The sequence below is a fragment of the Rana temporaria genome, chromosome 2 (assembly GCF_905171775.1).
Source record: "Rana temporaria chromosome 2, aRanTem1.1, whole genome shotgun sequence".
NCBI classification, from domain to species: Eukaryota; Metazoa; Chordata; class Amphibia; order Anura; family Ranidae; genus Rana; species Rana temporaria.
The window spans coordinates 382,039,331-382,052,624 of NC_053490.1; the positions used below are offsets into that span (position 1 = coordinate 382,039,331).

A 13,294-nucleotide genomic window follows, 5' to 3' on the forward strand; every position below is an offset into this window, starting at 1 on the left:
AATCACAGCTCTCAGGACCATGATTCTCCATCAGGATAGCGGAGCACAGGTGAGCTATCCATGCCTGCCCTTTGCAGTTATAACAGCTTCAACTCTTCTGGGAAGTGGGTTGGGCTTGGCCCCTTAGTTCCAGTGAAGGGAACTCTTTAGGCATCAGCATACCAAGACATTTGGGAAAATTTTATGCTCCCAACTTTGTGGGAACAGTTTGGGCATGGACCCTTCCTGTTCCAACATGACTGCGCACCAGTGCATAAAGTCCATAAAGCTATGGATGAGCGAGATTAGGGTGGTGGAACTTGACTGGCCTGCACAAATGCGCTTCTGGAAAAATAGTCAAACATTGCCATAGGCACAATCCTAAACCTTGTGGACAGCCTTCCCAGAAAAGTTGAAGCTGTTATAGAAGAAAAAGAAGATTGGTCGCACACCATGGAAGGAAGAACTTCTGTAGAGTAGTCACTTTATTGTCAAGGTGCCAAAGAACGTAGGCAGGACGTTACAGGAACATTGGTAGACTGGTTTTACGTGGATAACTCATGCTTGTTCACAACAAAACTTTTTTTGTTGTGAACAAGCACGAGTTATCCGTGTGAAACCAGTCCCAATACTTTTGGTAATATAGTTCATATATAATCAAGGGGGAGTGGGGTCAACAAACGTCTTCCTTTTGCTGCTGTTGTTCTTACCATTTTTAATTTCTAGATATTTTAAGAAAAAACAATAAATACAAAGCAAGCTTGTAAGGGGGACTATGATTTGGTAGGTGTTGGTGCCAAACTGTTCAAGTCCCCGCTTCTTCTCAGATAGGACCTATCTGTTGTTGATAAACTCTCAAACCATCTTGTGTCCTTCACCTGACCTATTGCCCATTCACAGCATCCTTGGCCAGAGCAAATAAAAATTCCCAGCTCAACTTACCAACAAGACTACAACAAACCGAATTGTTCTAATTGTTCTAACTGTTCACGTTAAAAACAGGGTTTTTGTTTGACATGCTGTTATGATCAGTTCTAGATTGGGGGAATTGCTGTTTGTTTGTACTGTTAGTTATTTGGTGGGGGGGGGGACACTAGACACCTTTGCTGCCATTGTGCTATTTGCTGGGTGTCCAGTGTGTCGCTGTGCATTTAAGGAGAAGCGGACTCCCTCCAGGCAAATCTGTCCTCAATTAATCCATTACTATATACAGTATGTGCTCCTACTATGGAGGCTCTCACAATTCATACAGTCGGGACTGTAGCTTACGCATGCATTTGCAAATGTGTACTATTTAAATCCCTGTTTTTAACGTGATTAGACAGAACAATTTGATTTGTTGCAGGCTGGTTGGTAGTCTTGAACCAAGAATTTTTCTTTGTTTTTGTTTGACATGCATCACCCTTTCATGTGCTGCTTGCTGTTAAGGCTAGTCATGGGCAGTGGCGGCCCATCCATATGGGGCGCCCCCCTTATCCATGCGCCCGGCCCCTAATCTACATGCAGGGCTGGTGACCGAACGTGGGGGGGTGTCTGTGACACGACCGGGGGGGGGGGGGGGGGGGGGTTTAGCCAGGTGGATTATATATAAAAATATATATAACTTTTCCGTAATGTATCACAATGACATACTAGCAGAGTCTTCAGTGTGGAATGCCACATGCAAGGTTAGACATTTTGTATCAGTTATTTTAGCATGGAGCAAACCTCTTTTAAGCCATCTTCCCTTTGCACATTCCTCCTTTTCCTTGAGAGCACCATAGAGTTGAGACCACTTCCCTGTGTATACTAAGTCCACAGCATTAAGTTTCCATCACCAAGTCACAGGACTTGCAGCCAAAGTGCTTTCTTTAGTACACCATACTGTTGCTAATGTGCCTTCTGATAGCTCAGCCGAGCTGGGCACGCTCACAGATGGCATGCTCCCTCCTAGGCTTCACCACTGCTCACACCAGAGGACTCTGTCCGGTCCTTCAAGCCCTGATGCACCCCGCTGCAGGGCATGCAGAAGGAGGCCACTAGAAAAAGAGTGACTACAGCCCCATGTTCTGCACATCCTACCCTGGGACTTCAGCCCTGCAAAGGGCTCTTTTGAGCACTACAGGAGACTATATCTTAGCAGCTCTGGCGTATGTCCCATCTCCCTAGGCTCCTCCCATACTGGCATTTATATGAGCACTAACTACACACATGACATTGTTAAGGAGAGACCTTTCTAAAAAGGGGAGTTAACACCCACCTACAAATTTCCCCTTACCATACTATAATAGGGTCAGGCCAGGGCCAAGCTAACTGCACATGCCTACAAGCTCTTATAGTGATCACTGAAGTAGGAGTAGGAGTCACTGCCAGTCACTCTAATACACAGAATGCCAGGGATACACTACAGGGAGAGATTGTGTTTAGCAACACAAAGTAAGACTTCTTACTAGCAGATGTTCAATTTTGTCAGACTAATTAAAGATTGTTATTACTGGCTGCTAACTCTTAGGCCCCGTACACACGACCGAACATGTCTGCTGAAACTGGTCCGTGGTTGGTGTCACTAGACGTTTGTTGTCTAATAGCACCTGAACGCAGTTGGTGTCACTGCACCTTTGCTGTTACATAGCACCTGAACGCAGTTGGTGTCACTGCTCGTGTGCTGTTACATAGCACCTGAACGCAGTTGGTGTCACTGCACGTTTGCTGTTACATAGCACCTGAACGCAGTTGGTGTCACTAGACGTTTGCTGTTTAATAGCACCTAACCGTGTAACAGGGGCGTCTAATAACACTTTTTACAGTTATTGGGAGGGGTTGCAGTGTTGTGTTGTGCCTAAGGCACAATTTTTGTGCCCCTGTGTAACAGGGGTGTCTAATAACAATTTTTGATGCAATACTTTGCACGTGGCTCCTTGTTGTGCTCCAATTACAGTTATTGGGAGGGGTTGCAGTGTTGTGTTGTGCCTAAGGCCTACTTTTTGTGCCCCTATGTAACAGGGGTGTCTAATAACAATTTTTGATGCAATACTTTGCACGTGGCTCCTTGTTGCGCTCCAGTTACAGTTATTGGGAGGGGTTGCAGTGTTGTGTTGTGCCTAAGGCCTACTTTTTGTGCCCCTATGTAACAGGGGCGTCTAATAACAATTTTTGATGCAATACTTTTCATGTGGCTCCTTATTGTGCTCCAATTACAGTTATTGGGAGGGGTTGCAGTGTTGTGTTGTGCCTAAGGCCTACTTTTTGTGCCCCTATGTAACAGGGGCGTCTAATAACAATTTTTGATGCAATACTTTGCACGTGGCTCCTTGTTGTGCTCCAATTACAGTTATTGGGAGGGGTTGCAGTGTTGTGTTGTGCCTAAGGCACAATTTTTGTACCCCTGTGTAACAGGGGCGTCTAATAACAATTTTTGATGCAATACTTTGCACGTGGCTCCTTGTTGTGCTCCAATTACAGTTATTGGGAGGGGTTGCAGTGTTGTGTTGTGCCTAAGGACAAATTTTTCTGTGTAACAGGGGCGCCTAATAACAATTTTTGATGCAATACTTTGCACGTGGCTCTTTGTTGCGCTCCAATTACAGTATGTTTGAGGGGTGCACTTTTTTCTACAATTTTGCTTTCACAAAAAAATAATGGCCCCCCACCACCCCTAAAATAATCGAGATATTGTTGCCACACAGCATGTGCGCAAGCAGTATTAAATTACTTTTTTCTTATAATTATTTCATGTTGTGCAGGGACATTTATAAACATGTGCCACTACTATAGACACACAGCAGGTGTGATATTTAAAGGAATTTTTCATTTTTTTTTTTCACTTTAAGCATCATTAAAATCGCTGCTCTGGAAAAAACGGCCGTTTTTAAAAGTTTTTTTCCATTGATACATGTTCCCTGGGGCAAGACCCGGGTTCTGAAAGACGTTTTCCAACATTGAATTGAATATTGGTCTTTAAAATTAGCATTTTTGAATTCGAACGTTCGAGTCCCATAGACTTCAATGGGGTTCTAAATGTTTGCGCGAAGCCGCGGTCTGTTCGAACGTTCTGGTGCGAAACGAACCCGGGTATGTTCGGCTCATCCCTAGTCAAGAGTCTTTCAATTCTTGTTTGAGGTATCTTTGCCCATTCTTCCTTACAAAAGTCTTCCAGTTCTTTGAGATTTCTGGGCTGTCTGTCACGCATTGCTCTTTTAAGGTCTATCCATAGATTTTCAATTATGTTGAGGTCAGGAGATTGTGAAGGCCATGGCAAAACCTTCAGTTTACGCCTCTTGATGTAATCCCTCGTGGATTTTGAGGTGTGTTTAGGATCATTATCCATTTGTAGAAGCCATCCTCTCTTTAACTTCAGCTTTTTCACAGATGGCATCAAGTTACCATCCAAAATTTGCTGAAGTTTTATTGAATCCATTTTTCCTTCTACTCGTGAAATGTTCCCTGTGCCACTGGCTGAAATACAACCCCAAAGCATGATTGATCCACCCCCATGCTTAACAGTTGGGCAGAGGTTCTTTTCATTAAATTATGTGCTCTTTCTTCTCCAAACGTACCTTTGCTCATTCTGGTCAAAAAGTAATATTTTAACCTCATCGGTCCACAGAACTTGTTTCCAAAATGCATCAGGCTTGTCTATATGTTCATTTGCAAAGTTCAAACACTGATTTTTGTGGTGAGGACGTAGAAGAGGTTTTCTTCTGATGACTCTTCCATGAAGACCATATTTGTACAAGTATCTCTTTATAGTGGGATAGTGTACCACAACTCCAGTGTCTGCCAGATCTTTCTGGAGGGATCGTGCAGTCAATTGCTTTTCTCACAATCCTGCGAGCTGTTCTGTCTGATATTTTTCTTGGTCTTCCAGATCTTGCTTTAACTTCCACTGTTCCTGATGACTGCCATTTCTTAATTACATTCCCAACAGAGGATATTGACATCTGAAAACGCTTTTCTATCTTCTTATAGCCTTCTCCAGCTTTGTGAGCATCAACTATTTTCAGTTTCAGTTTTCTAGACAACTGCTTAGAAGAACCCATACTGCTGATTGTTGGAGCAAGGTCAGATGAGTCAGGGCATTTAAAACCTTTGAGATTGACATCACCTGGTCTTCCCAGACAATGATTGAGAACAATCCATGACACTGGCAGGTCTCAGCTTTGCAAAGAGGGCAGTGCATGCTATAAATTTTGTGCCCAAACTTTTGCAGACGCCATTTTTTTGTTTTCTGTAATTTTGAAAGTGTAAATGATGGAAATAAAATCTAACTTTTTTTGACATATTATAAGAATGTCTAATCTGTAATTTGATGCCTTTTGGAGATTTTTCCATCTTTCCTTGGCTTCGTTATGCACATTAATAAAATTTTTTACCTGGGGTGCCCAAACTTTCGATCCCCACTGTATATTTATTTTACAGAACGTACGTTTGCAAAGCCCAAAATAAAGATTTCATATTCTGGTGTCCATGTTTAAATGTCAATTGGCTCTGATAATAACAGTTGCATTTTAAAGATTTGTTTGATGTCCAATTTAAAAAAAAATCACAACTTTTACAAGAAAAAACGGTTGTATATCAGATGTTCATGAAGATAGTGGTTTTAGGGTGGATTGAATGTATGGTTGGATGACTGGAGGGAGAGGTGAATGGATAGATGCATGTAGGAAGGAGACGAATAGAGGAACAAATGTATGAAAGAAGGACAGAAGCAAAACAAGAATGGATGAATGAAAGGAGGAAGTAAATGGATTTGTGAAAAGAGGAATAATGCATATGCGCTGATGTAGAAGTGATGTTAGCAGTGTAAAATTTTAAAATTCTTCATCACCCATTTAGCTGCAATAGTTAATGGTGTGTCAGAATACTAATGTTCTAATGTTCTCCAGAGAAATATAAAATTATCTAATAAAAGAAGTGGTGGTGATGTCTGCATTTTAGGGTCCATGCACAGTGGGCTTAAAAAAACGCTGTTTCTGCTGCTTCTACAGGAGTTTTGCACTTTGCCTGTAGAAGCAGTTCAATGTTATGCTTCATGTCCATGCACATTACGTGGCTTAGAGGCATATTTTAGCCCTTGTTCACATTGATGCGGTTTGGCGTACGATTTGACATGTCAAATCGCATGCCAAATTGGTGGCAATTGGTGGCAATGGCAGCATCCGATTCGGTGCAACACCGCATTTGCAACACTGCACCAATTCCCAAAAGTAGTTTCTGTACTACTTTTGGCGATTTTGGGGTGCGATTTCCATTGACATCTGTGCAGAAACCCACACAGATGTCTCTGAAATCACCCCTGAACTTGCACAATTTCATTCCCGCAGTCAATGTGAACCAGGGCTAAAGCTCAGCTTTTAGAGGCAGGAAAAAAACCTTCTGGTTTGCGTTTATGGAAAGGAGTTTTCTGGCAGAAAAAAAATGCCCTAGATGCCTGTACAAAACCACTCTATATGAGTATTTTTTCTGTCAAAAGAATTGGCGTCTTTTTAAGTCCAGTGTGCATAGACCCTTAATTTTATTTTTATTTTTTAAATGCTTTTGTAGTTCACTGCTGCCAGCTACAACAATAAACACAGCTCCGTTCAGTCCTCTTGTCATCCTTAACCTGAATTATTGACAAGTTACCTAAAACAAACAGATTGCTGTGCTTTGCTGTATTTTACTGTCTTTTCACAAACCAGCCACTGTCCCTTTTGATAGGAAGCACGAATCACAAAAATAAAAAGTAGGAAAACAATTAACTTTTCTTACTTGCTCCCTTTTGGTCTATTAAATTTTCAATTAAAGGGGTTTTGTAATATCTGTGTGCTCCCTAGTGGTGGGTTGTCCAGTCGGTTCCTTCGCAAGGGCCCACAGTAGACCAGTGACTCAAATACTGTATTCTCTCTCTGATTCTACACTCGTATTATGTACCTGTTCACTATGACTGAAGATCATGGGCCAGATCCACAGAAGAATTACGCCGGCGTATCAATAGATACGCCGCGTAATTTTAAATTTCGCACGTCGTATCTTTGTTTTGTATCTACAAAACAAGATATGACGGCATCTCGGATGGATCCGACAGTCTTAGTACGCCGTCGAATCTTAGTTGCAATTTTTCAGCGGCCGCTAGGTGGCGTTTCCGTCGAATTCCGCGTCGAGTATGCAAATTAGCTAGTTAAGCCGATCCACGAACGTACGTCCGGCGCATTTTTTTACGTCGTTTGCGTTCGGCTTTTTCAGGCATATAGTTAAAGCTACTATATAGTGGCGTACTCAATGTTAAGTATGGCCGTCTTTCCCGCGTCCAATTTTGAATTTTTTACGTCGTTTGCGTAAGTCGTTCACGAATAGGGATTTGCGTAGAATGATGTCACCGTCTTGAGCATTGGCTTGTTCCGGGTTAATTTCGAGCATGCGCACTGGGATACCCCCACGGACGACAGCGCATGCGCAGTTAAAAAAAAAACATTGTTTACGTCGGGTCACGACGTATTTACATAAAACATGCCCCCATCACAGAGATTTGAATGGCGCGCCATTAGGCCACCAAAAATACACTACGCCCCCGTAACTTACCGTGCAAATTCTTTGAGGATTCGAAACAAAAAAAAAACGGCGGCGTAGTGTATCTTAGATACGCTGCGCCCGGCAGATTATTGCGCAAAGGTACGTGGATCTGCCCCCATGTTGGGATTTGCATGAAAATATTCACTAATGATCCGTTCAAGGCACCTGGGCCAATGGCTTCTTGGGTCACTACTATAGGAAATACCAAGAGATTCTCATCCCTCATTTATGCGCTTATTTTAATGATATTCGAAAAGGTAACTGCATCCCATATCATGAGAATTGAGAATATGGCGTATATATATATATATATATATATATATACACAAGGAAATGGAGGAGAACTGCACACGGTATAAAACGAGTGCCAGCAAACAGGTCTTCCCACCGACCATTTATATAAGAGAAAAAGTTCAAGATTTGCTGCACTTAAAATCATTTTATTTTTCAAATCTTCTCGTAAAGGTTACATACCAACGAAGTATACAGAGTATTCAGACATGGATGTGCGTTTCGGGCTTACATGCTACCGCCCTTCTTCAGGTCAGGTCAGAACATATCTAACAATTTCATCAAAGTCATGTGATTTTAAACACTTCACACATTACATCACATATGGAATCAATTACATGGTTAATTGCTTACTAATCAGATCAAATTCACACAAGGTAATTTCAAGTATTTCACACCATAGATACAAAAAAGGGTTAATCCAGCTGGCCACAGCCTCAAAATTCTCCAGGAGCTATCCCAGTGTCAGTCTGAAAAAAATGATATATATCATGCAAAAAACATTTTTAGATATTAAATATACATAAAAAATCAAATAATTTATATATATTGAAGAAATAAAAAAATATATATATATTGAAAAAATAAAAACAAAAGGAAAAAGGGGAAAAAAAGGGAAATAAATAGATATAAACCCAAATATTAATCAATCAAAAAATTATAAATCATATAAATAGATATAAATCCAAATCAGTGTTTAATCCATTAGGAGTGATAGTATTAAGGAAATGTATCCAATGTACCTCACGTCTCCTCAAGGTAAGTTCACAATCACCACCTCTCCTGTTTCTTTCAATGCCTTCTAATATCATATATTTTAATTGTGAGACAGTGTGTCCTTTTTCTACAAAATGACGAGCAAGTGGTAACTGTGTTAATTTATCTCTGAATACTTATGACGAGCTATTCGGTCTTTTACCTTTTGGGTGGTTTCCCCAATATATAATAATCCACATGGACATTTGATAGCATAAACCACAAATGATGATTGGCAGGTGTAGTGTCCCTTAATGGGAATATTAAAGCCTTTGTGGGGATGTGAGATATATTAACCTTGAGCCCTGGTTCACACTGGGTATGATTTGGAACGATTTGAGATGCGATTTGACATGTCAAATCGCATCTCAAATCGGCGGCAATTGTCGGCAATGGCACTGTCCTAATCAGTGCGACGCCGCATCTGCCATTTCAAAAAGTAGTTCCTGTACTACTTTTTGCGAATTTCGGGCCGCGATTTACATTAAATTGCGGCCGAAATCGCGGCAAAATCGCGGCAAAATCGCAGCCGTAAAATCACGCATTTTACCGGGATTTTGAATTCGCAGCAGTGTGAACCTAGGCTGAATCATAGAGTTACATTGGATGCAAGATAAACAGGGGAAAGATCCCATGTTTTTCGGTCCCAGAAATGTCAATTTAGGAACAGGCAGAGAAAATTGGTCTGATTTCACCAATCGATCTCTGAGGCCTCGTACACACGACCAGACATGTCCGATGAAAACGGTCCACGGACTGTTTTCATCGGACATGTCTGCTGGGAGCATTTGGTCTGATGTGTGTACACACCATCAGACCAAATTCCCAGCGGACAGAATACGCGGTGACGTGGCGGCGACGATGACGCGGCGACGTGCGCGACCCAGGAAGTTCAATGCTTCCACGCATGCCTCGAATCACTTCGATGCATGCGTGGGATTTCGGGCCAGTGGACATGTCCGATGAGTTGTACTAACCATCGGACATGTCCGACGGACAGCTTTCCAGCGGACATGTTTCTAAGCATGCTAAGAAACTTTTGTCCGCTGGAAACCTGTCCGCTAGGCCGGAAAATTGTCCGGTAGGCCCTACACACGACCGAACATGTCCGCGGAAACTGGTCCGCGGACCAGTTTCAGCAGACATGTTCGGTCGTGTGTACAAGGCCTGAGTGTTCTTCCTTTCCTATATGAGGGCATGGGTAAACTCCAAAATTCATCAACGGTAGGATAACTAGTCTTAAGTAAATTCCAATGTTTTTTGATAATATTAAAAATTTTATATGAAAAAGGATGATACTGTGAGACAAAGGGGATTCTTTTAGACGATCTTTTAGGCATCCTGTTAGTGTTTAAATTTGATCGTTCTTTTTTGACTGATGCTTCAGGGTATCCTCTCTGGATACGTTTTTTCTCCATTTCATTTAATCTCTGTTGGCAACATTGTGGATCATTAACTATTCTCTGAACACACATTAGCTGACTTTTAGGAATTGAGTTAAAACCGCACCGTGGGTGAAAGCTGCTAAAGTGTAACAATTGATTGCGATCAGTGGTTTTTACATATAAATCACTCATGATTTTCATATTGTTGATACATATTGTTGATACATTAGAAATTTGAGTTTTACTATATTCCATATTAAATTTTAAACCGGGGATAAGATAATTGAGATAACAATCAAAAAAGTAATAAGGATTCCATGTCGCCGCCATGGATGGAGCCAAATACAGGTGAATCTTAGAAGAAAACCTGTTAGAGTCGGAAAAAGACTTGAGACTGGAGCGGAGGTTCACCTTCTATTAGGACAACGACCCTAAACATACAGTCAGAACTGCAAAGGAATGGTTTAGATCAAAGCCTATTCATGTGTTAGAATGACCCAGTCAAAGTCCACACCTAAATCCAATTGAGAATCTGTGGCAAGTCTTGAAAATTGCTGTTCACAGATGTTCTCCATCCAATCTGACAGAAGAATGGGCAAAAATGTCAATCTCTAGATGTGCAAAGCTGGTAGAGACATACCCCAAAAAAATTGCAGCTGTAATTGCAGCGAAAGGTGGTTCAGCCCCCCATTAATCAATACAAATGATTGATTAAGGGGGACTGAATACAAATGCACTCCACACTTTTCAGATATTTATTTGTGATAAATGTTGAAAAACATTTATCATTTTCTTTCCACTTCACAATTATGTGCCACTTTGTGTTGGTCTATCACATAAAATCCCAATAAAATACATTTACGTTTTTGGTTGAAACATGACAAAATGTGGAAAATGGCAAGGGGTATGAATATTTTTCAAGGCACTGTATCATAACTGTATCAATAATGTTTGTGTATACCTCGTATGTTCACAAGTAGGTGCTTCAGATATGTCTGGGAGTGGTGATTTTGAGGGAAAACTCTCTAGCTAACATGGGGCTTGGGGCTATATGCCTTCTGCCTCTCTTACTTTGAATGAGAATACAAACCTTTTCCTTTTGTGTCGGTAAATGAGCACATTGGATTGTGTAAAGTTAAACTATACATTACCCAAATATCTATATTTTTCTGCTCTTTGTGAAAAACATTTAAACAGAAAATATTCACGAACGAGGCCTTACTCTCACTTCAGTGGTTAAAGGTTGAAACAAGGGACACCAGAGGCCCCTGCAACATGGGGGGCCAAATCACCAGATACCAATACTGAAGAAATCATTTACTCTACCACCAGGCTGGTGTATTGTGCCCCATGAAACCTCCACTCACTCTCAACCCCAAGCTGGGTATCTTCTTCCGCACTTCATAGGTATCATCTGTTACATGCTAGCTTGGTAGTCTGATCCAGTACCTTTACTGCTGCACTAATTGCTGTTGTGCTAATATTCCCAACTATGCACACTAAGGAGGAATATTTGGCTTAAAACTTCTACTGTCTTTAATCGCATAACATAGGACAAAAAAAATCAGTCAGTTGTTGCAAAACACTGTTCCAAAAGGTATGATTTATTACCAAAAATATTATTCCGTTCCAAATGCTTCTCTGTTAATAAAGGTTAGTACTCGTTGAACCGTAGAGAATTCACCTGTTTTCACCTTTATGCTGTCCCACTAGGGGTTCACCACCTTCCACTTTTTCCCCAAAAGAGAAAAGCCTACATCTACTAAACTACCATTACATGGTGCACCTGCTGCTCTCCAACCTACATCTACTAAACATCCACTACATGGTGCACCTGCTGCTCTCCAACCTACATCTACTAAACAACCACTGCATGGTGCACCTGCTGCTCTCCAACCTACATCTACTAAACATCCACTACATGGTGCACCTGCTGCTCTCCAACCTACATCTACTAAACAACCACTACATGGTGCACCTGCTGCTCTCCAACCTACATCTACTAAACAACCACTGCATGGTGCACCTGCTGCTCTCCAACCTTCATCTACTAAACAACCACTGCATGGTGCACCTGCTGCTCTCCAACCAACATCTACTAAACAACCACTACATGGTGCACCTGCTGCTCTCCAACCTACATCTACTAAACAACCACTGCATGGTGCACCTGCTGCTCTCCAACCTACATCTACTAAACATCCACTACATGGTGCACCTGTTGCTCTCCAACCTTCATCCACTAAACAACCACTACATGGTGCACCTGCTGCTCTCCAACCTTCATCCACTAAACATCCACTACATGGTGCACCTGCTGCTCTCCAACCTACATCTACTAAACATCCACTACATGGTGCACCTGCTGCTCTCCAACCTACATCTACTAAACATCCACTACATGGTGCAACTGCTGCTCTCTAACCTACATCTACTAAACAACCACTGCATGGTGCACCTGCTGCTCTCCAACCTACATCTACTAAACATCCACTACATGGTGCACCTGCTGCTCTCCAACCTACATCTACTAAACTACCAGTGCATGGTGCACCTGCTGCTCTCCAACCTACATCCACGAAACCACCACTACATGGTGCACCTGCTGCTCTCCAACCTACATCTATTAAACATCTACTACATGGTGCACCTGCTTCTCTCCAACCTACATCCATGAAACCACCACTACATGGTTCACCTGCTGCTCTCCAACCTATATCTACTAAACAACCAGTGCATGGTGCACCTGCTGCTCTCTAACAACTACTCTCTCCCACAGACCTGATCTACCCCTATAATACTGCCATCCACCTGATAAACCTAACTTAGGAATTCACCCCTTTAAATGTTAGATATGTTAAAAAAAACTGCTGATTGTATCTGAAATTCAGAGCTGTACTGTGTACACTTGCTGTGTTATTTGAAGCAGTCTAATTAGCCCTCCTATTTCTTATCTTGGACTACAGAATTATTAGTCAGGAGTTATTAGTAAAACTATACCACTTCTTGTAAGGCACTGCAGCACAGCAACATATCCTTGCAGCACTTTGCAAACATAAAAACACACATTGCCATAATAACAAAAGAAACAGTAGACACTGAAAAAGGAACACAGTTAAACCAGAAACTACTGTTTCACAATATACATTGCCCTAAAGTCTGTAAGCATATAGGGCCAGATACTCAGAGCAAGTACTCCGGCGTATCTACTGATACGCCGGAGTACTTTCAAATTTCCCGCTTTGTAACTTTAATTTGAATTTTCAAACCAAGATACAACGGCATTTGGGTAAGATCCGACAGGCATACGGCTTCGTACGCCCTAGGATCTTAGGATGCAATACTTCGGTGCC

General features: G+C 41.7%; 1 protein-coding gene across 1 annotated transcript; it reads left to right on the plus strand.

Annotated features, from left to right (window-relative positions):
- Window positions 1-11,718: 11,718 nt before the first annotated feature.
- LOC120928321 (ribosomal protein VAR1, mitochondrial-like) lies at window positions 11,719-12,618 on the plus strand. Its single transcript, XM_040339419.1, has one exon. The coding sequence runs from the start codon at window positions 11,719-11,721 to the stop codon at window positions 12,616-12,618; it is 900 nt and encodes a 299-aa protein (XP_040195353.1).
- Window positions 12,619-13,294: the final 676 nt, after the last annotated feature.